This window comes from Mastomys coucha, unplaced genomic scaffold (assembly GCF_008632895.1).
Source record: "Mastomys coucha isolate ucsf_1 unplaced genomic scaffold, UCSF_Mcou_1 pScaffold18, whole genome shotgun sequence".
NCBI lineage: Eukaryota > Metazoa > Chordata > Mammalia > Rodentia > Muridae > Mastomys > Mastomys coucha.
In genome coordinates, this window is record NW_022196900.1 from 60825816 (window position 1) to 60849664 (window position 23849).

The 23849-nt window shown below is 42.6% G+C and overlaps 1 protein-coding gene across 6 annotated transcripts in view; it reads left to right on the forward strand.

Moving 5' to 3' along the window:
* Dnajc6 (DnaJ heat shock protein family (Hsp40) member C6) overlaps positions 1-23849 on the forward strand; it is a 157310-nt gene that overhangs the window by 90474 nt on the left and 42987 nt on the right. For 5 of the 6 annotated variants that reach the window (XM_031377954.1, XM_031377958.1, XM_031377957.1 and 2 more), the window contains 3 exons: positions 12428-12578; positions 13777-13826; positions 13921-14069. In XM_031377954.1, coding sequence (XP_031233814.1) covers positions 12428-12578; positions 13777-13826; positions 13921-14069 — 350 coding nt within the window. Of the gene's footprint in view, positions 1-467; positions 550-12427; positions 12579-13776; positions 13827-13920; positions 14070-23849 lie in introns of those variants that run through there. The other variant, XM_031377956.1, reaches the window with a different exon arrangement.

Genomic DNA, 23849 nt, shown 5'->3' on the forward strand with positions numbered 1-23849 from the left:
TTTTTGTCTTTTACCTGCTACCCTCTTTCCCCACATAGGATTAGGTAGGTAAGCAAGAATTGCATGTGATGCCTTTTAGGTGCCGGTTAGGTTCATATCTATCTTTTCATGACATCCCTAGCATACACATGGCTGGAAGGATGCCATAGGTTTCCAATTTGCAATTGGAAGATCTGAGGTCTAGGCAGATTATAATTTGTCCATCATATAGGTAATAAGGAAGGCGAGCGTTGTTTATCCAGGCCTGTTTGCCCAAAAAGCATCTTTTCCTCTCCCTCCCCTCCCTCCTTTCCCTTCCTTCTCTCCCTTCATCTTACTCAGCACAGAGTCTCACATTCAATTCCTCCACGTTCCCAGCATCCCAAGTGCTTGGCTAACAGCAAGTACTACCTAGCCCAGCTGGCCTAGACCCTCTCTGTCATACTATGCCTATAGCAAATGGCTTTTTCTCTTTTCACGGTTATCAGGGAGCTGCCATTGGAGCTGAGACTCTGGGAGAAGTAGCACGGGAGAATGTCTGTTTTTGAATGGGAGGGGCCTGGAGAGAAGGTAGGAACCACGTGTCTGTGATCCAGCAGGCGAGGGCGTGCCATTGGCTGCTGCGAGTAAAGTTTAAACCTGGCTGGCTGTCTACTCAGTCTCGCTAAGCACAGAAGCGCACCAGCCTGCTCACTGACTGCATTTGCTCAGCGATTAGTGTGTCCACACAGAGGAGATAAGGTTACGTTTATTAGAGGGTTTCCTCAACCACAGGCCTGCTAGAAGCTGGGCCAACAGATCATAGTAGTTTTCTTTGTCATTGAGACCTATGAAATGAAGCAGCAGCCAGCTACCTTAAACTTTTTTAGTTACATTTATTTATGTATGTGTATGTGTGTGGTGGGGTGCATGCCGCGGAGTGCGTGTGGAGGTCACAGGGCAGCTTAAAGTAGAATCAGCTCTCACCCTTTACCATGTGGGTCCCCAGGATGGAACTCTGGTTGTCAGGCTTCATGGCCAGTGCCTTTACCTGCTGTGTAGCCGGTTCTGTTTGTAGTTAAGTAGCAGATTTTCTTCCAAGTGCTTGCTGTGGGTTTTTTTTTTTCCTGTCTGTTGATTCATCTTCTGAACTCTCATTCTGTTTAGTCAGCATGTGGCTGTGTTCTCCAACAACTCACCAATCCTTGCTAAGCATTTTTATGGGTTGTATGAGCTACCACAGACTATTACTGGGTCCTACGTCCACACTTAATTGAGAGAGTTAGCTGCTGAAAACTGCCTTGGAATTTCCTTCAGGTGCCTTGGGGTGGGATTCTGGCTTTTGAAATAAACACTAAAGCAATGAATGGTTCTCACTCTTCCTAATGCTGTGACCTTTTTTTTTTTTTTTTTTTTTTATAAAAGATTTATTTTATTTGTTTTATGTGTATGAGTACATGAGTACACTGTAGCTGTACAGATGGCCGTGAGCTATCATGTGTGGCTGCTCGGAATTGAACTCTGGACCTCTGCCTGCCTTGCTTGCCCCGCCCCTTCCGCCCCAGCTTGCTTGCTAGCTTGGACCCCACTCACTTGCTCCAGCCCGCTTGCTCCAGCGTAATTCACTGTAGCTGTCTTCAGACTCACCAGAAGAAGGCGTCCGATCTCATTATGGGTGGTTGTGAGCCACCATGTGGTTGCTGGGATCTGAACTCAGGACCTTCAGAAGAGCACTCAGTGCTCTTACCCGCTGAGCCATCTCGCCAGCCCCCATGACCTTTTGACTCAATTGCTCATATTGTGGTAACCCCCAACCATATCATTATTTTGTTGCTACTTAACTGTAATTTTGCTACTGTTATGAATGGTAATGTAAATACCTGTATTTTCTGATGGCCTTAGGTGACCCCTGTGAAAGGGTCCTTTGATCCCACAAAGGGATCACGACCCACTGCTGCACCAAAGGATGTGCTATCCCTGGGAAAATCTCCTTGTCAGAAAAACCTACTGTATGAACAGCTCTTTGGAAATCTGCTCATCCTTGTATTTTGCCATTAGTGTGTCAGAGTGAGGACCAAACTCTACAAGCCATTACACAAAGAATTTGGTAAAAATTTCACACTTTTTAGCTTGACCTCCAAGCCCTCTGGAACCTAAGGGACACTCACTCACCCTGCTTGGTGGTATAAGTTGATGTCCTAAAGTTTACTAATTTGTTATTATAGTTTTCAGCCTTCATTTTCCAAGACAGGATCTTGCTATCTTGCCCACAATAGTCTTGAACCAAAGATCCTCCTATCCTGTCCTTCTAAGTCAGTGGTTCTCAAGCCATGGGTTGCAATCCCCACAACATGAGGAACCACATTAGAGGGTCACAGCTTTAGAAAGGTTGAGAACCACTGTTCTAAGTGTTCATCTAGGAGATTATATATCACTGCTACAACCACTACTACTACACTCATCTCTCTCTATTCTGCCCTCAAGTTTATTTAACAAAATTTAAATTCCTATTTTCCACTTTCAATTCTAGAATCTCCCTGTCTCCCTCTCCTTACCCATTTCTTTTTCAAGACTTTTTTCTCTTACAGTCTTTGAGTATATTTATGAGCTTTAAAGTGTATGCTAGCTAATTCCAACATTGAGAGCGCCTTACGGTCTATTTCTTTGAGCTTTTTGTATTGCCTACTGACTATGCTCAAACAGACACCACCTGAATTGGGTAGAGTTTGGATTGCCAGTTGTAGCCCGGTTTCAAATTTGGGGCCCAATGTGGTTTTCAGCCATACCATATTTCTTCTACTACTACTTTTTTTTTTTGTTTGTTTTTCGAGACAGGGTTTCCTTGGGCGCTATCCTAGAACTCACTCTGTAGATCAGGCTGGCCTCGAACTCTGAAATCCACCTGCCTCTGCCTCTCAAGTGCTGGGATTAAAGGCATGCGCCACCACTGCCCGGCTCTACTACTACTATTATCTCTCCTCCTCCCCAGTAGCCCAAGATGTCCTGGAACTCACTCTGTAGACCAGACTGGCTTCAAATTCAGAGATCCTTCTGCCTCTGCCTCCTGAGAGCTGGGATTAAAGGGATAAGGCACCATGCCTGCATTTTGTTTTGTTTTGTTTTTAATTAATATTGTAGATACTTTTGTGAAGGAATGGCTAGTATTGGTTTCTGAATTAACTCTTCATATCTATTTTATGGTCCTCTCATCAAACATTAGTATCCCTTATGTTTACTGTTATTAGTATCCCTTATGTTCCCTTACTGTGTCAGGGTCCTCTATGCCCCTAGAGAGAAGTAAAAAAGCATGAAACTGGCTCTCTGTTACTGGAATCCTGGAGCCAGGGGAGTTGAGTCATTTTTATGCAGACCAGTCTGCTCTGAGTCCTGAGGTGGAGTTGTAAAGTAATGTGGGGAATAGCATGGGGGCCATGAGAGACAAAATCTTTCACCAAAGGAGGCAGGATTGGGAGGTAGGTAATAACTGAGGCCTTGGAGTGGACTGACCTTCTGTGCCTTTTCATTTTGTCAGTATCATTCCTAAACCTAAGCAGAGCCCAGCTTTTCCTTGAGGGATGCCACTTTCTTTCTGTTGCCATGATAAACCTGAAGTAATGTGGGGAGGAAAGGGTCTATTTCAGCTTTCAGGTTATAGTCCATCATTGTGGGAAGCCAGGGCAGGAGCTCAAGGAAGGAACCTGGAGGCAGGAACTGAAATAGAGTCCCTGGAAGATGTTGCTTACTTGCTTGTTCCTGGTTCACATTCAGTGGCCCAGGCCCACAGTCCTGTGAATGTTCCCACTCACAGTAGGAGTATATCAATTAGCATTCAGAACAATACCACAGAATTGTCCAAAAGCCAATCCAATGAAAGGAATTCCTCAACTGAGGTTACCTCTTCCCAGATGTGTCATATTGACAACTGAAGCTGACTACAACAGATGTTTACATGCCCATGTGCATAGTATGAGGGTCTAATTTTATAGTTTATGAAAACTAGGTAATAGAGTGCCTAGGTTAGAATGCTTAATAGGAAGCCTTTCTATTATAATATATTATAAAGATATGCTGTCAAAAGGGTTTTAGAACTGGAAGGGACTTTGGGAATCATGTAATTCATTTCCATATTTTATATTCACATAAGTCACATAATATTTTAAAAATAGTGGTATCAAATCCATGTCTTAGTATCAAATCTGAATGCTAGTGTTCTACCAGTAGCTTATAATAGATACCCCGTACCAGAGCTCTACAAGATGGAAAAACAAAACCTTAGAGAGATAGAAAGTTCTGCTTCCATTAAGCAGTTTTGATTCTGAATCCCCACAGTGCAAACTTTTTACATGCATGGCATCTAGAAGCTCTGGAAAGAGGGCCCTCCTTGCTGTATGGCTCTCCAGTCTGATTGTCCCAACTATGAATCAGAACAATGTGGCCCTTTGTGATGCCGGCTGCATTGGTCATGGCTTTCTCCGCAGCCTCTGTTAACTGTCATTTACTGGGTGTTCACAATATGGCTGGGCGTAAGCTGAGAGCAGACGTTAGCTACCACAGTCCTCCCACAGCTGCACGTGGTTGCTTCTTTCCTGCGGGTCAGGAGACTGTTATATAGCAGCTGTGGGCTGTATGCCCTTCTGGTAGCCAAGAGATCTGACCCCTCTCTGACTAATAAGCAGCCTGCATTTGAACACTGCCAGCTTTGTTTAGTCCCTATCTCCTTGTTTGGCACAGGGAGCATCAAATACTTCTTGCTTGATTTTACTTATTTATTTTCCTATGTGTTAAACGTATTTCATGTGCTTGGATACCTGTGCTCTCAGGCTTGCTGTTGTAGGCAATCCCTAGCATCATTTACTATGAGAGCTGAATTTCTGAGGACGCAAACTAAAATTCCTGATCATTTTAAAAGGGATTTACTCCTTAAAATCATCAGTATGCGTGGTCTCCTTTGATCCTGTTGATAACATGAGGCACACAGGAAAGGTTTTGTTTTAGTTGGTTCCACTGGAAGGGAATAAGGAGTCCTGGGGGAGTATAATGATGTGCTTGTATAGGTTTTGAGTAGGAAGACCCACCCTCAAGCCTAAGACGTCTTTCCCCAGAGTTTGTATTCTCCCCTTGATGGCTCCCTGGAGTAGGCCGAATGGGGAACAGTGGTTCTGGAAGCTGAGGCAGTAGGCTGTTTAATAAGGAATCTTATTATTAGGCCTACATGATCTATTTGTTTAATTGCTGGGAAATCAAGACTGAAATATCTGTTACCTTGGGATAAGGAAGCCTTTTGTGGCAATGACATTAGATTCCTTTGCCTTTGTCCAAGCTTAGTAGCAAAGACATGGCTTATTCTTGAGACAGGAGCTGGTGGTTTGTGCCAAGGCACTTTATGGTCTAGGATTTTATTCCTACACCTACCAACTTTGTAGATGTCAGGTAACAAGTGTATCATGGTGACACTTAAACACACACACACAAACACAGAGGAAAATAGACCTTGTGAAAAGAATGTGAACATAACCAGATTCTATTAGCAACATTGGTTTTATCAGTGTTACCTAACAAGCTGGGTAGCCTTGAATGGTAACAGTTACTAGAACCAGGGATAGAGCTTTCTGGAAAGAAGACAGATGGAAGACTCTGAGGAGGTGTCTTTGTAAAGGCCAGGAGGACCAGCTGAGGAGGGCTGATGGCCCTCCATCTGTGATTGTTGCCAATTTCTCTATCCTTAAGGTCCTGGACCCAGGCCTTAGATGGAATCTCAGTAGAAGATGCTTAGCCCACTTACAGTTAGAGAGCTATAGGTGCCGCCAGAAGGCTAGGGTAAGCAGGGTTTCCTCTCAGAGGGCACTGGAAAATAGTTTCCTATTAGAACTGTCATGCGCAGAAGGGCCCCACAGCTGTTTAGCAAGCATGTACCGAGCTATAATAGTAAAGCACTTGGTTATTGTTCTTATTTTATATGTGTTTTTTAACTGTGAAGCTGTGAGGCATAGAAAATCTAGAAAATTCAGTCATTTAAAGACCCCCCCCCAAAAAAATCACTTTATAATTCAATGTCATTTAAAAATGTAGCTGGTAAAAGCCTGGGCTCTGGAACAGTGTAGACCTAGCACAGTGACCATGGGAGCTTGGGTAGCTTCCTGGTGGGTCTGTGAATCTGTCTTCCCGTGTGAATGGGAAAAAGAATGGAGCGGCCTCTGGAGTAATATGAAGATTAGTGTCACTGTGAATTAGGCATTTAGGTCAGTGACTGGTCATAAGAGGCATCTCATAAGTCTGGGCTGGTGTTGTTATTCTTTTATATTAATTAAAATTTATGAGGTAGCTGTGGTGGTATATACCCATAATCTCAGCACTGGGGAAATGGAGCCTTCAGGAAGAAGTTTTGGGTCATCCTCAGCTGTACATGGAGCCCAAGGACTGCCTGGATTATACCACATCCTGTCTTACAACCACCAAAGTATACAATACTTCTGAATTCTTTCTTTACACTTCAGTGTTTATCTCTTACCAGTATTGCATATAATGTTTATATTTTGGTTTTCCTTTGATGACTAGTTGTAACTATCTGTACTCTTCTACAAATAATTAAATGGTTAATTATTTGTGTCTATATTTATGTATATATACATATAATAATTAGCCTATATATACATATATATACATATAAGCTAATTATAGTTACTGCATAGCATTATTAGGAATACTCAATCAACTTCTTTACCATTAAAAATATATCATTTGGGGCCAGAGAAATGGATCAGCAATTAAGAGCATTGGCTGCCCTGTCCAGAGGACCTGGTATCAGTTTCCAGCACCCATAGGATGGGTCACATTATATAGCCCCAGTTTCAAAGGCTGTAGTGCCCTCTGCTGGCCTCCATGGCCCAGTGGGTATGCACATGACACCCCGTGGTGGTTGAGTGATAATGGCCCCCATAGGCTCATAGATGCTTGGTCTGCAATTGGTGGCACAGTTCGGAAAAGATTGGGATGTGTGGCTAGGAGGTGTGTCACAGGTGTGTGGGGGGTGAGGTTTCAAAAACCCACACCATTCTCAGTTAGCTTGCTCATTCCCCCCACCCTCTGCTTCATGGTTGTTGTCTCAATATGTGGGTTCTTAGTTACTGTATCAGTGTTGCAGGAAATATTAAAAAACGACCTGCAAATTCCCATACTACCACTGGGCATCTGGGGACTACACTGTCTCTCTGGGCCAGAGCTCCCAAGTTCCTTTGGTGGATCGCGGCAATACCTTATCTCGTGGAGACTCTGACTCAGAACTCCACGGATGGGTCATTGTTACCACACTAGCACCATGATTCAAATCCCCTACGACCTTTGTGGTGCACATCTCGCAAACCCACACATTGCCACCATACCTTTCTCTCTTGAATCCAGATGAGCCACGTGAAGGAAGACACAACACAAACTTAGTTCCGAAACAGTAGTAACTCAGTTGCTGGGTGCAACAGCTAAAATTATCATCTAGTAAGCCTTATGAAATCTAAATCCTCTGGTGGCGAATCCTGACAGATCCGTCATTGAAACTGGGAGACACTAGTCACTACATCTTGTCCTCACACTCTCCCCAACCAAAAAAGACCTAACTCTCTCCTGCTTCCTCTCCCCATCCCCCTCCAACCCGGAAGTTCCTCCTACTCGCCCTGTAATTGGCTCCTTTATTCATCAGGGGATTGGTTCACAAGAAGTCACTTGAGTATGCAGCCCCTCCCAGGAGAGCGGAATTGGCATCAAAATACAAATAGCACCAGGCCTACCCAAACACACCAGTACCATTCTGCCTGCCACCATTCTTCCTTGCCACGATGGTCATAGACTCCATTACCCACCCTGGAACCATGAACCCCAAACTAAGTGCTTTCTTTTATTGCCCTGGTTATGATGTCTTTCACAGCAACAGAAACATAACTAAAGCCTATCTATACACATGTAATTAAAAATGTGTTAAAATACATCATTTGTAATTTCTGGTCACTCAAAACAATACCATGGTCGGTATGTTTTATTTTTCTTTGCCTCTGAATCTCTTCATGATATAATACTGCATGGGAGAATATGCCTTTTTTTAGGAGTTACCAAGTAAGACTGCACACAGTCCAGGGTACACTTGACAGGTATACTGTGTGAGCTGTGGGGGTACGCATGGGATGACAGCTATGGGCTGTGGGGTTCTTGTCAACATTTTCCATCTCTATCCTCGGTGCTTCTCAGTGTCTTGACTCAGTTATCACAGGTGGATATGATGCCCATGAAGGGCAGCCTCACCTGCCTTTTCTACCTCTTTTACATGGTGAGGCAGTAGGGACCACCTGGACACTGTGCCAGCCTCTGAGGGGTGCAATTTCCAAATGAGTATTCATTGCCTCCAATCTTCCTTAAAAACCAGGTTAGCGCTGACGGGCGAACAGACACTGAGAAGTTCAGGGGGAGGTACCCTCTCCCAGGATTCAGCAGTGTTGTAAGAACTAGTCAGACAATTGGTGTGCCGGATACAAAGCGGTGATGCTGCTCTCCTAAGTATGATAATCCCCGGGGAAACTCGTTTCAGACATTCTTGGGAGTTACACATAGTTGGTTAGTGGGGAGGCAGGGTACGGCTCTGACAGGTGCCTTTTGTGGGCTTGTGGGTTTTAAAAAGACAAAGTGTCATAGATAAGAATCTGTCTGGCACTGTAACACAGGCCCAGGCTTTTCTCCTTATATGGTACTCATACACTTTCACTTCTGCCCCTGGTACCCTCTTCCATCCTTGGATGCCTGAGGACCCTGGCTAGCATGATTCCCATAGGTGGCACATAAGGTGCCAGGCTATCATTCTGCTCTGTTTTTTGTATATTCCATGTAAGTGATCTACCATTGAGCTACACCTCTAGCCCCAAATTCCAATAACATTTTACTTCTAGATATTGAAAGTCAGCCTTCAGAAAATTGTCATATCGTATGAACTGATGTGCCTCTTGACTTTTCTTTCCCAGACAATTAAAACATAGGAAAGTCATTGGGGTTTCTTAGGTTATATAAAGACAGACAAGGGACTGAATTTGCCAGAGCTCAGTCTTGCTATGCCGGGGCCATTGTTTTCTTTTGCATCACCATTCTCTGACCATGTCATTTAGCTCCATGCTCCATTAGGTTTTTGAAAGCTCTTTTCCCTTTCTTTCATCTAGCAGAGACAAAAATCCCCTTCACAGAATCTGTCCTCTTGACACCCAGTGTTGCTCACTAAGAAAAGTCAGCATGGCTACCCAAATGAAGCCATTGTGCCTTCTGTGTCATGGCTTATGTGATGTGGTTCAGATGTATGGGTATTATAATGAGCTCTGGAAAGTCATTCTGGCTTCTACAGCATTCCAGGGCTCTAATGAGCAGAGTGAGATCTGAGTTGTCAAGAGTGAATTTTTGGTGATCAAAGACACTTATATCGTTTAATAGGCCTGTGCCTCAGTGTTCTGTGCCATCATGAAACTAAGAGTCAGCAAGATGTCTAGATAATCAACTTGATGTCCTCCCCGAAAGTGGTGAGGATGGTATGCAGACAGAGCACTTTGGGGTGTAACTGGTGAGACCCTTTTATGCTTCTCTGTCCTCGGGGTATTTAAAATGAAAACAGGTTGCCTTTTTTTTTTTCATTCATGCATGTTCTTAAAGGGAGATAATCTGCCCTCTTTCATAGGTATGGTAGTTTGCACGAGATGTTCCCATCAATCTCAGACATGATCCCCATTTGGTGGCTATTTATGGAAGACTGGGGGGGTTGGCCTTGCTGGAGGAAATATGTCACTGTGGGCAGGCTTTGAGGTTTCAAGCAATTCACACCATTTCGAATTAGCGTCCTTTAATTATTATTTTCAGTTTGAGTTGTGAGCTCTAAGCCACTGTTCCAGCCAACATACCTAGTGCTCACTGGCCCGATCCCCCATCATGATAGACTCTTATCCCTCTGGAACCATAAGCCCAGAGAAACCCTTCTATTGATGAGTTGCCTTGTTTTTAATCATAGCAATAGAAAGGTATGAATACAATAGGAAGTAGAACAGGACAGAGCTTGTAGGTCTCAGTGCTTGTAGCATTCGCCCTCAGTGCTGTTCAACCAGGCCCTGGCATTTCACTCAGGCTATGGAACAGAGAGGTCACTAGAGTAGGCAGAGAAGCTGCGTATGTAATACATAAGTGTGGTTGGTTTGACATTTGCAGACTTGGGGGTTCTCATCATGGGCACATCAGCACTGAGCTGCCAGATAAAATACACACATCAGGACAATGAGAAGATCAGGAGGTGATTACAGGAGCTGAAGATAAATGAGGCAGAGGTGATGCAATTCCTTCCTAGAGGACATAAGCAATGTCCTTCTATCCTTCCTCATAAGGCCCCATGACACACTGAAGCACAACTCCTCCAAAATCTATTCTAGGGAACCAATGAGTTTATTGGGCTTTGTTACAGTGCCTGTGTACATGAGGGTTACTTACAGGGCTGTGAGTGTTCTCCCCCCAACAGGCCTTTCCTTTCCTCAGCAGGGATGAGGGCTTCCCTCTGCCCCCACAAGTCTTCTCTGCTTATCCACTTCCCAAGGCTGAGGTGTATACACCAGGTGCTGTTGTGCCAGGAAAATGTTAGTGATCCCCTAAAACACACACAGGAACCAGTCTGATGCAACTCACAGCTGGGTCTTTATTCTATTTGAGCTAGTTTCCCCCACCACTACCATGCAGGACAGTCTTGGTGGTGGGTGAGCCCCAAATGTCTATTGGGGCAAGCCTTGATAGTAAGCAGTAAGCAGGGAATACGTGTGCAAGCATCTAATTGGAAAGCTGCTGTGGCCTTTAACATGATTGGCTGGTGCTGGGAGTCATATCATAAACTTAACTTCTGCTCCCCTCTGCATTGGTGGTCGTTAGGAAGGGGGTGGGCTTGTAACCTTGGGGTGCAGGTTTGTTGGGGGAATAACCAGGAGACACTGGTCTTGTTGAGGGTGTAACCTGGAAACGCTGCCCTTGTTGGGGATTAACCTAGAAACTAGAGCTAAGGTCACGTTTTGTTGGGGGGGGGGGGGCAACTTGGAAACTAATGCTAGGTACTCAGCCTGTTAGTTTACCTGAGTTCAAACTTAGGTCAGGTTCTCTAAAATGGAGTCTGAGCTTAAAAGCTTTGGCATCTAAGTGCGAGCAGCTGGGTACTTAGGTGAGGGCCTTAGGACCTTCCAAGAAAGGATGAAGCGGTCCATAAACTCAGCTGCGATGATCCTTGGGAATTGGGAACAGCCTAAATTTCTAAGATGGCTATTTCTTGGCTTGGAGGAGAGTCATGAAGAAATAGCAAGGAAAGACTATTTTGATCACAGTTGTCAGAATCATGGACTAGTGTGGGGATGGAGATGGTGGGATGGGGCTGGTTCTCACTCAGACTTTAGAATTGCACACATGGGTATGAATGGCTGGCTATTCTAGTTAGCTGAAACTGTCGATGAGCTGCTGCCTTCTTTGAGACCTCATTTCTCCTACTGTAGAAATTAGAGTAATAGGCTGGGCATAGTGGCTTAAAAATGTAGTCCTAGCAGGTGGGAGCTGAGGCAGGAGGATCACTGTGAATTCCAGGTCTGCCTTGGTTTTGGAATGAGACCCTGTCTCACTGTTTCTCAGTAAGAATAATAAACAATTTCCAATTGTGGGGAACTATGTCCATTCATTTATTCACCAGCATTCACTGCTCTTGGCAATTTCCAATACAGCAGCACTTTGCAATAGATTCCTAATGATGCATCAGGCATCTGTAGCTTTTGTGATCAGTATGGAAGAGTGGCATATTTATAGGCATATATAAGAGGGTAGTAGGAACTTGAAATTTAAAACATAAACATTATTCTGGTCAGTAAGTGCAAAGAAAATTACCTCATTTGATCAGAGTTCAGAGAAAAAAAAGTGACAAAAATAGAATCCTCTTCCTTGCATTTGCAAGAGGCTACATTCCGAGCCCCTAGAGGATGCTTGGATCTCTGGGTAGTACCAGACTCTGGGATGGCTAGGGATTCTACTAAGCACCCTGCGAAGCAGGTGGTGGTACCTCAACAAAGAAGTTCTTGATCCAAATATCAACAGTGCTGACTACAGCTAGCCACAATGGGTACAATTTCGTGTAGTCGCAAGGGACGAGACACAGAAATGTCTAATAAGTCACAGCAGTGACCACTACATGGTTTTAGCCATGATGGAAGGGATATGCTGCTGTGGATAGTGGCCCTGGCATTGGACAGCATGATTCTGGAGACACCTGTTCCTAAGACTGAACGTTCAACAACTTACCTTGTACTCTCTGGGTACAGGCAGCACTGCTAAAACTCAGCCAGTATACTCTGAGAGCAGTCCGGCCTTTTAGACATGACATGCGCGTTGTGGGACTAAGAGGGATTGGTGTTCAGTACTGCAGTAACTCTCTGCTTTTCCTTTGCAGGTGCCTCATCTCCAGACATGGAGCCCAGCTACGGGGGAGGCCTTTTTGACATGGTGAAAGGTGGTGCAGGGAGGCTCTTCAGTAACCTGAAGGACAACCTGAAAGACACCCTCAAAGACACATCCTCCAGGGTCATCCAGTCTGTTAGCAGGTATGTATTTTCTTCCTGGCGAGGCTGGTGGGACTTGGGCTTCCAAAGAGTCTGGCTTCTTGCCAGCCTCTTAATGAACTGACAGAGAGTCAACTTTGCGACATAATTTTGACTCTGATCAACATAAACCATAATGTTAAGTTCCTTTGAAGCTTACAAGTACAGCCTGATGGGTCTCAGCTCATTGGTATGGTCGCATAGGATTGTCACTGACTTTGGCTTTATGAACATTGTGGATCCCAGTGCAGTGTCTGTGCTTATAAACTACATGGTATAAGGCAAGGTGTCAAATTATCTGATAGGATTCGAGTCTCTGAGTGGCTAGAGAATTAGATCAGATAGGCAGTCTGAGGGTTGAAATGGAAACAGAACTTTTATATCATGCTAGTCCTTCAACATTTATTTAGTGGGGCTAATTAACTTCTCTTCCACCCATATGAAAATTCTTACATAAATAATGTAGTAGTTTTTTATTCTTTTTTTTTAAAGATTTATTTATTTATTTTATGTAAGTACACTGTAGCTGTCTTCAGATATACCAGAAGAGGGCATCAGATCTCATTACAGATGGTTGTGAGCTACCATGTGGTTGCTGGGATTTGAACTCAGGACCTTTGGAAGAGCAGTCAGTGCTCTTAGCCTCTGAGCCATCTCTCCAGGCCAGTTTTTTTATTCTTAAGAATTATAAAATTATTCATTTATTTTCTGTTACAATAGGCAGTTTTGAATCAGAAGTCAAATGTCAAATCCAATATATTTATTGACATTTTAATCTTGTTTTCAAAAGGCAATCTTTCCTATTTTCCTCTATCATTTAACCAGGACCTGGGTAGGAAGGGACATAGGGTCTTTTGCTTTTTCTCAGCCACCTCTTTCGTTCTTCATAGCAGTTCCCAATTAGGAGAGAGAGTTCCAAGGTGGACAGATACTCTGGAACTGTCAGTGTTGGGAAAGACATGGCAGGCAGTTCTATTCCAAGATTGTCATTGCTCATCAAGGAGCCTGTGTGGGGCAGCTACATGCACGGGTGGGTGGTGAAGCCGGAAAATGTGGGCTGCCATATCTCAGTGATTAAAGGGAAAATACTGAAGAGATCAAACTACACCAGAAGTGTTCTGGTTCATGATGTTTAAGTGATAGAGAAGCCTCGACATGTCTGGATTGCTCTAATGAGTGCCCTCTCCTCCCTCACTTTTAGCTACACAAAGGGAGACCTAGACTTTACTTATGTCACCTCCAGGATTATCGGTAAGGTTCTCATATTTGTTGACTTCTCTGGGGTGCTGTGCATCCTGACGGCAGATCTGCATAACCTGCTCTCTTTCCGTGTGACCTCTCCTAGTGATGTCCTTTCCTGTGGAGAGTGTTGACATAGGATTCAGGAATCAGGTTGATGACATCCGTAGCTTTTTGGATTCCAGACATCTTGACCACTACACAGTGTACAACTTGTCACCCAAGTCTTACCGCACTGCCAAGTTCCACAGCCGGGTAAGCAGCTTTCCCACTGAGATAGTATTGCTTGCTGGGGTGCTGTTGGTCCCCTGTCTGCATGGTTGAAGGTGTTTTGCTCTTGGAAGATATCCTTGGGGCCCTTTTCATGGGCCCATGAGGTGAGGAACCATGACCCTCTGGACCCTTCTAACCACAAAAATCTTCTTATAAAATATTCTGAAGGTTTTGCTTAGATGATAACAATTACAAGAATGCGTGCCTGCCAATGAAACACCTCGGAAGCTGGCAGCTCACAGCATTCGGTGACTATTCATGAGGCTCAATTTAGAAATGGCACTGTTGCACATGGTAATTTGTTTTAGAAAAACCATAGTTGTTGATGGTACCTTTGATCGTGGCATCATGGTATCATTAGAAGGTAGTGCCAGTTAGAACAGTACAGACAGACCATTTTAAGAATAATGTATTTCTGGGACTGGTGAGATGCTCAGAGGTTAAAGCATTTGCTGCTCTTCCAAAGGATCCAGGTTCAATTTTCATCACCTAAATAGTGGCTTATAACCACCTATAATTCCAGGTCCTAGGGATCTAATATCCTCTTCTGGCCTCAGAGGATACTTCACATATGTAGTATATAGATATATGGAGAGGAAAAAAATGCTCATTAAATTAAATTAAAATAGTAGTGCATTTCTGGCATCCTATCAATGAAGGATAGCATGAAAACAATCTTTAAGGTAGGATTGGTGATACTATTTTAATTTGTAAATTAAAATTTTAATGACACAAAGTCTTGCTACATAGCCCTGGCTGGCTTGAAATTCTCAAGATAGATCATGTTGGTTTTGAACTTGCTGAGTTGCTTCTGCCTCTAAAGTTCTGGGACTATTGGCTTGCCTTCCTATACCTCATCTTGGTAATGTGATTATGAATATTGATAATGGAAAGGGCTGCAATCAATGTTTATAAAGTATTTACATGGCATGGAGAAGTTTACATGCAACACCACACACACAATTCAAAAATTCTCTCGGGGCAGAATACAGTAGGCCCAGAGAAGTGAGGGAACGCCACAAAGCACACAGCAAGCGTGTGGCTTCCTTCCTTTCTTGTTTTCCCCCAACACGGTATTTTTACTGATTATCTGGGAATTGCACATGTTGTACTCCATCACACTCACTTCCCACCCTTGTGCCCTCTCCCCAAAAATAAGGAGAAGAAAAAGGAAAAAGAAAAAAGGAAAAAAATGCACCAATTTGTATTGCCCATATATTCTTTGGAGCATGATCGAATGCTCAGTGACCAGCCCTTTAAAGAAAACCGAGTGGGTTGTATTGTGTGTGTGTGTGTGTGTGTGTGTGTGTGTGTGTGTCCCAATCCCCCACCCATGTCAGAAATTATTAACTTTGAACAGCTATCAGTTGACCTTGGAAAAGTTAGATTATCCTTTAAACATTGTTTTAAAATTAGCCTTTTAAAGAAGTTTTTAAAAACAAGTTAGAGGAATATTCTTAGCTTCAGGCTCATCAGGGAACTGTGGGAGGTGGCTTAGGTTTGAATTTGAAGTCATGCCTGATACTTTTGGCTTCTGAGGTTTTGATTGACTTTACTAAAATAAGGTTTTGCTGCTCTCGTCCTGTCTTCAAAGTGGCTTATGCTTTAGATATGATTGGTTCTACAACTTCATCAAGATCCATTAATAAATAGGAAGGACTTTTTTTTTGTATGGACATTTAAGAAGTGGAGTTTGGAGCTAGGGAGATGGCTCTGTGAATAAAGGTGCGAGTCGCCAAACTTGATGACCTAAGTTCAATTCCTGGAACCCATGAATGAAGAGAACTAACTCTCACAAGTTGTCTGTTAGCTTTTACACATGTGCCTTGGTGTGGGAACACACATACACAAAATATATAACTGTTTAAAAAATGAAGTTGATTTCAGATATGCAAAGCCACGGACCCTCACTTTTATGCTAGAACACTTTTTTGCTTATGATTCTGGTTGCTGTTGATAATCTCTGGGCCTAGTATCCACATCTGTTACCCCCACAAAAACATTGTTCCATGTACCCACCAGATCTCTTTCTGTCCTAACAGTCAACAAGATAGGAAAGTTGTGTTAAAGAATCTTTGTATTCTTCAGAGCACTCTTGAATGTCAGTGTGCATGAGAACCGCTTGCAAATCTTGTTAGACACCAACTTCTGCTCCAGTAGGATGGGGGTAGAGCAAGAATCTGCATTTCCATGGGATGTCTTGGACACTTCCCTCTCTGAGAAGTACTGACAAGAACATTTTGAAGCTGGTAAAACTTGTAGTCTTAGCACACTGGAGGCAGAGATAGGAGGATAACAAATTCATGGCCAGCCTGGGCTACACAGCAAGTTCAAGGCTAGCTTGGGCTACATAGCAAGACTCTGTCTCAGACAGACAGATAGACAGACATAGACAGACAGGAAGGCAGATAATCAATAAACTATTTTGAAGTTGTTGGATTGAAATTTTCACTCTGTGATGGAGTTTCACATATAGTTCGTTAAAATTTACCATAACAAACTAACCTTCCAACTGTTATTCCCTCTACTATATAATTCCAAGCAAGAGGATTTAAAATATTAATGGAGCTTGATGTTCTGTGGAATACAACTGTCTTTTTGTTTATTGAGTCAGGGTCTTGCTACATAGCCCAAGATGATCTTGAACTTTTGCTCTTCCTGCTTTAGCTCCCAGGTGCTAGGATTACAGATGTGCAGTGCTGTGCTTAAAATATTTTAGGCCGAGTTTTCTTTTTTTTTTTTTTTAAGATTTATTTATTTATTATATGTAAGCATACTGTAGCTGTCTTCAGACACCTCAGAAGAGGGCATCAGATCTCACTATGGATGGTTGTGAGCCACCATGTGGTTGCTGGGATTTGAACTCAGGATCTTCGGAAGAGCAGCCAGTGCTCTTACCTGCTGAGCCATCTCTCCAGCCCCCTGAGTTTTCTTATTTGGACACTAACTGAATGCCATTATTTTCACAAGAGAAGGACAGTGGAGTATCCTGAGCACTATTTCATAGAAGTTTCATTTGATTTTGGTATATTTGTGACAGTCTCAGTTTCCTACTGAAAGTTAGAAAATTTGTAAAATTGATATAGAAGCATTTATACATGTGAAGATAAGCTTGAGAAGCTTTTTTTTTCAGAAGTCCACACCCCATGCTATATATTTGTATGTATGTGTGTGTGTGCGGGACCATATGGAAGTCAGAGGCCAACACTGCGGCATCTTCTTTGTTTCTCCACCTTTGTTTGTGAGACATGGTCTTTCACTGAACCCAGAGCTGGGGAGTCTCAGCTAGACTGGCTGGCCAGTGAACCCCTGAGACATGCCATCCCCTGCTTCCCCGTGCTGGGGTTACAGATGCACATCACTGTGTTTGGCTTCTATGTGGATCCAAACTCAAGTTCTCATCCTTACACAATAAACCCTTTACCCAATGAGCCCTATAAAAATATTTATAAAGAAAGGCACCTGATAGTGTAACTAAAGCTCTTGCTATTGCTCTTAATTGACAAAAAGGGAGCAGGGATTAAGTTCTGAGCATCTATCCTGGGCTGCTCTCATTTGCCCTAGGAGACCAGGGACCATGTTTATTTCACTTGATATACAAAACAGTACTCAGCATGGCTAATAAATGTTTCCAAAAATAACAGGATGTGTCAAGAAATGTTAAACATTGTTGCTATAGTAGAAATATTTGGTTCTTGTTGTCAAGGCACTTCAGACTGCCTGGAGAGAGAATGCAGGGCATTCTAAAGGTGAATGTAAATAATAACTATGGAGCCTGTGGAGGTGCTGAGTGTGGGAGTTAGGCCTGCAGCTGGTCCTGAGAGCAGGATGCACACTGTAAGTGGAAGAAGTGGTGTCATTTCTCTTATAGGCTAAGGTAGAATGTGTCTTATAAAGTTCATCACAAGGGACTTTCGCTTCTCTTTTTTGTCATTTACTCTCCAAATTTGTCATTCACTGTCCTTCATTATTAGAGTCTCTGTGCCAATTAGGGATGTACAAATGATGCACACACACACACACACACACACACACACTCACTCACATACTTTCTCTTATATACATACACTTACACACATTCACTCATACTCACGTACATTCACACACACAGTAGTTTTGCATAAACTATATATTCTCCATAAAAAGCCATCTGAGCTGTAGGCCGGCCACCTTTTCCTTTACTGGTCTTTTTTCATTAAGGGGGAAAGTTCACATACACTAGACTTTTGCAATTCTTTCCCCTACTACAGATTACATAGTATTCTTAATCCTCCCTTAGCCCTTCCCTAGGAGTTCCAGCAGAGCTGATCAAAATAGAACTGGACCTACTTACCTGTGTCTCTCAGCCCTTAGTTATGGGAAGACGGCCCCCAAATCTGAGTTTCCCCTTCAGCTCCAGTTTGATTTGGTACATCTCTTTCCAAAGAGACTTGCCCTCCTCTCCCAGCACTGACTGAACTGATTGGCATCTCATTGTCACATACTGAGACAATCTGTCTTCTTGGTCCTTATGCCTCTGGACAATGAGGACTAGAACCACACCTTCCTACCTCCAGTTTAGTGAAGGGCTAGGTCTGCTATGAAACCTCCGTTTTGATAATTGTAGATAGATTTTTCCACCAAGGACCAGTACTGGAACTAGTGTACATTAGATTGATGATACTTAGAAACTCATGGACTCTAGCTCTGTCTCTGCGGAACCTGAACTCTGTCACATCCCCTTAGATTTTGCGGTTGAATGTTTGGGGTACAGATCATAGTGATGAAGACAGGTTGGATCAGGAAGATTTTACTTTTCTGAGGGTTTTTTTTTTCCTTTCTGTGTCGTGGTGAACTTCCGTGGTTTTAAAGCTGTATAAATTAACAGGAATCATATGAGATAATCAGATAGCAGTTTTGTAGTATTTGCATATGTGACAGACAGTTGGCACATAAGACGGGCATTTTGTAGTCTCGAGCTAGTAATGGAGTTGACCCCAAACAAGTGGGGACAAATAAACTCATACTGAAAGTGAGGCACTAGAATGCCCATTCAGAATTGCCGAGGAATTAAAAAAAATATTATTTATAGAAAAAGATCTACCCTGGCTATTAAAAGTACCAATGCTGTCAATGACATTCAGAAGACCAATAAGACAAATTGACTAAGCCAAATCTTTTTGAAAATTAATCATTTTTAATGGTTATTCATATGCCTGTGTGAGCTTTTATGTACCATGTCCATAGGTGTATGTACCATATGCACCATTGCCCTTGCAAGCCAAAAGATGGCATTGGATCCTCTGGAACTGTAGTTATAGTTGGTTGTGAGCCACTCAATGTGGGAGCTGGGAACTAAACCTGAGTCATCTGTAGGAGCAGTATATGTTGAGCTAACTCTAGCCCTAAAACAAATATTCCTAATATGAATGATGAATGCGGATAAAGACATTGTGTATTTAGATCAATTGGTGTGTTTCAGAGAACTTAACAAGGTTTCTGCACTATTAAAAAACATTATGGGAAAAAATATATAACACTGATACAATTTTAACCACTTGAAGTATACAGTTTCATGAATTACACTCAATAATGTACTATCTAGAACCAATTTTTTTTAATCTTATCTTCTTCAGTGTTAACACTGTATTGATCCACTGTGTGTGTGTGTTTGTGTGTGTGTGTGTGTGTGTGTGTGTGTGTGTGTGTGTGTGTGTATGTGTGTGTTTCTGTACAGGCTTATAGCTATGTCCTTTACTATCAAGAATCATTGCTCCACTTATTTCTTGACAATACTGTTAGAGAAAACAAAAAGCTGGGTGAATAGAGAGCAGGTCTAACCTTGCCCAGTGTTCTGAAGTTCTGGGCAGTGCCATTCAGTGTTGCCCAGGCCCACGCCCTTCTCTATCCACCTATGAAGGACAGTACTGGGAAAGCCTTGTTAGTAGTGTAGAAACCAGTCACTCAGCTGGTTCTTTTAAAATCTCCCTTCATGTAGATTATTTCCAAATCTCATAGGATGTATCTTTTTGCCTTTGAAAACAGTTCAGTTTTTCGAAGGTATGTTAATGACTTGGGGTTCTTACAGGGCTCATGACTGCAACACAGGGTCTTCCCTCATTTTTTACAGAGTTCACTGAGGAAGTCCCAGTAGCCCCTAGTCCTTTCTGCTGTAATTTGAGGTTGGTGAGAAGATGGCTGCAGAGGAGAGAGAGATAAGCTCTCTCTCAGGCTCCACGCATTAGTATCTGGCAGGAATTAGGAAGGGGGAAACAGCCTGGACTTGGAGCCAGAGGCTCACATACTATAGATACACACTCTTTTATGAACTGAATGTCTCTAAGGTTAGTGTAGTTACCACCTTACAGATGATTATGGAGCTATTCTTAATAACTATAGGCAGGACAGAACAGTAGAATTTATTATTTTTGTTGGGATGGAAGTATACACAAATAATAAGTTTTAAAATTTACCTCAGGCTCATATCTCAATTGTTCCTTTTACTGAACAAGACATTCTTCCACTGCCTTGACTCGGTTGTTTTCTTGTATAAGATAATTATGACAGTCAAGTGCTATGGAACCTGCCTTTAATCCCAGCACTCTGGTGGCAGAGGCAGGCAGATCTCTATGATTTTGACACCAACCTGTCTAGTTCCAGAGCTAATACCAGGACAGCTAAAGCTACAGAGAGAAGCCCTGACTCAAAACGCTATACTATAAAAAAGATAATTATGACAATAACAGTATCTATTTCACAGATGTCCTTTCTTCCTCCTTCCCTCCCTCCCTCTTCTTCCTTCCCTCCTCCTTCCTCCTTTTTCCTCCCTCCCTTTCTCTATCTCCCCTTCCTTTATTCCCCCCACTTCCTCCTTCTTTTATTCCTCCTCCTTTTTCTTCCTCTCTTTATAGTACTGGTGATCCAGTCCAGGACCTCACGTATGGAAGGCAAACATTCTACCAACAATTAAACACCATCTTTAACCTGCATAAGCAGTTTTCCCCATGTGCTTATTGTAAAAGATAAATGTAATTAATAATGCCTGACTCGAAGTAAGCACCCGGTAAATGGTGACAAAGATTAACAGCGGTAATAACAGAATAGCCCAATTGGTGACTGAAACGCTTGTCTTCCATAAATGTACTAATCAGGAAACACAAGACAGGATGTGCCAGCCTGACTCTCCGCCTCACTGTTGGCTCTTGTGCTTAGCGCACAGCTTAGAGGAAGGTCAAGGTTGGTGGCATCCAGCTCCAGCCCTGCTGTTGTCTTGGCCTCTTCCAGTATCATGGTGGGCCTGCAACTGCCATAGTATTTATTCTCTGATACTCAGTGACTCCAGCAGCATTCACGGAGATGGGGTAATGAAGTGTCACACAGCCTAGGATCATACGTGTTGTATAGAGTGTGACCTAGAGAGTCACAGAAAGCTGGCACTGATCAGATTCCTAATTTGGTGGTGGTGGGATGTTTATGGCTTAATGTTTTTCCTACTTTAGACAGAGTACATTTTTTTTTTAAATTCTAATTATGTGTTTGCCTAGTGCCATGTAATTATATACCAAGTAAAGATATAATTATGGAGTACTTTAAATTAATATTATTTCCTTGATTGATTTAATGAGTCTAGAGCTGTTCGTCTATTGTGCTAAGAACAATTTAGCCAGCTTTTAGCTAAGACTCATTTCAGATATTGACATGCAGTATGTGGGTGGTTAGCATACAGTTTTTAAATGCTTTAAATTTTTTCTTATATTTTTCACTCTGCTATAATCTAAAAAGTTTCCAACAAATTAGATCTGCCTGTCCTTTCTCAAGGATATGTGTGTAGAGGCTGGTGAGCTGGCTCATCCTTTGAGAGCTCTGTGTTAAAGAACACTTGCTGTTTTTGTAGAAGATTAGGGTTCAACTCCCAGCACCCATGTAGGACAGCTCACAACCTCTGCCAATCCTGGCTCCAGGGGATCTTATGCCCTCTTTTGGCCTCTATGTGTACTTGACATGTAATGTACATAAAATATGCTCATAAATAAAGATGGAATAAATCTTTTAATAAGATATTAGACAAATCCTATTGCAAAAGAGATTTAAAATAGAGTTTATTCCTTTAATTTTCATTCATTCATTCATTCATTCATTCATTCATTCATTCCCTACCCACCTAAGACATAGAACCCAACTTTGGATTACAATGGAGAGGAGTTATATTTCCTTTTGTCATGGAACTCAGTAGGCTGGGAGGGAGTAGTCAATTTAATACAGCTGACACTAAGCATGAACTAATCTCAACAACAACCCTTGAATACTCAACTTTCATTCAACACCCAATGAATGAAATTGAAAGGAATGAATGAAATCTTGGGAAAGTTAGTGTAGATCATCAGTGGAAACTGCAACATAAAGACCATCCTGGGGGCTGGAGCGATGGCTCAATGGTTAAGAGCACCGAGTACTGTTCCAGAGGTCCTGAGTTCAGTTCCCAGGAATCACATGGTGGCTCATAACCATCTGTAATGGGATCAGAGGCCTTCTGGTGTGAACTGTACTCATATACATAAAATAAATAATTTTTTTTTAAAAAAATTCTGAATCTTTAACTACTCCATTTTACTAATAAAAACTGGAATGGATGAAAACAGACCAGGGCATGGATGCAAAGGTGATGGGTTCTATCTGTGAGTGGCAGAGAGTCAGATAGGAGAAACACGTGAAATTGGGCTTCCAAAGGGTAACCGAGTTTTCCAAGAGAAACACCACCAACAGGAAGCAGCATCTATAGATCTGGATTGTATAACCCCAGCAACAACACCCATTCTCCTAATTTTTCAGCTCTTTTATTGTGTCAGTCATTTCTATTCCTTGAGAAAACATCAGTGTGGGACAGACTGGGGAAGCACACAGTGGCCTGGGTAGCTCTGACTTGTACTGGGAGGAAGGGTTAGCCACTGTGGAGATTAGCCTGACAGGCCTGAGCTGGTACATCCAGGATCCTTTGGTACTTATGCGACGCATTTCTTGTGCTTTGTTTACCACGCTACAACACTTGCCATTCTCAAGGGTATAGAAAAATGGGTAATTTGGAAAGTCCCCATCACCTAGTCATTGTGTAGAAAAAGCTGTTCCAGTAGACCAGATAGGGAATTCCAATCTTTGCTTTCTGAGGTCATCACACATAGACAATCCCTCAAATTTTTATTAGTATAATCTGGTGATTAGGAAAGGCCTAACCAATGAGATTCCTCCTACCTTCCTTCCCCCAGTGCTGAGCATAGAGAGTTGGAGGTGTTTGAGCTTTCTTACCCAGGTATTTTGTACTACAAAGTGCATCTTGATGATGTCATCCCTTTGCTCCCATTACCCTGGTATTTTGCACCATGCAACACACCTTGATGACATCATGACTTTGCTTCCATCCATCTGGCCATACAAGCCACAAACATGGATGTCACCCTTAACAGGTTTGTTAAGTGCACACAGGCACTGCAGTCACATGAGCAATTACTGAGACTTCTTTTTTGTCTCCTGAGTTGCTGAGGTGAGTTTGTACCCCACTACCATTCCACTAAGCCACCATCATCCCTTCCTTTGTGTCCTTAACAACTTACCAGTCCCCCGACTGGTTCCTTCGCCTCCTTCTCTTCAAATAGCCTCCTTCCTCCCTCCTTCTTTTCTTCCTCCTTGGTTGAGTGTGTATGGGAGAGGGGGTCTGAGGTTGACATTGTCCATCTCAGTCACTCTCGGTAAAGAATTTCTTTTTTTTTTTTTTAACAAATGTAAAGATTT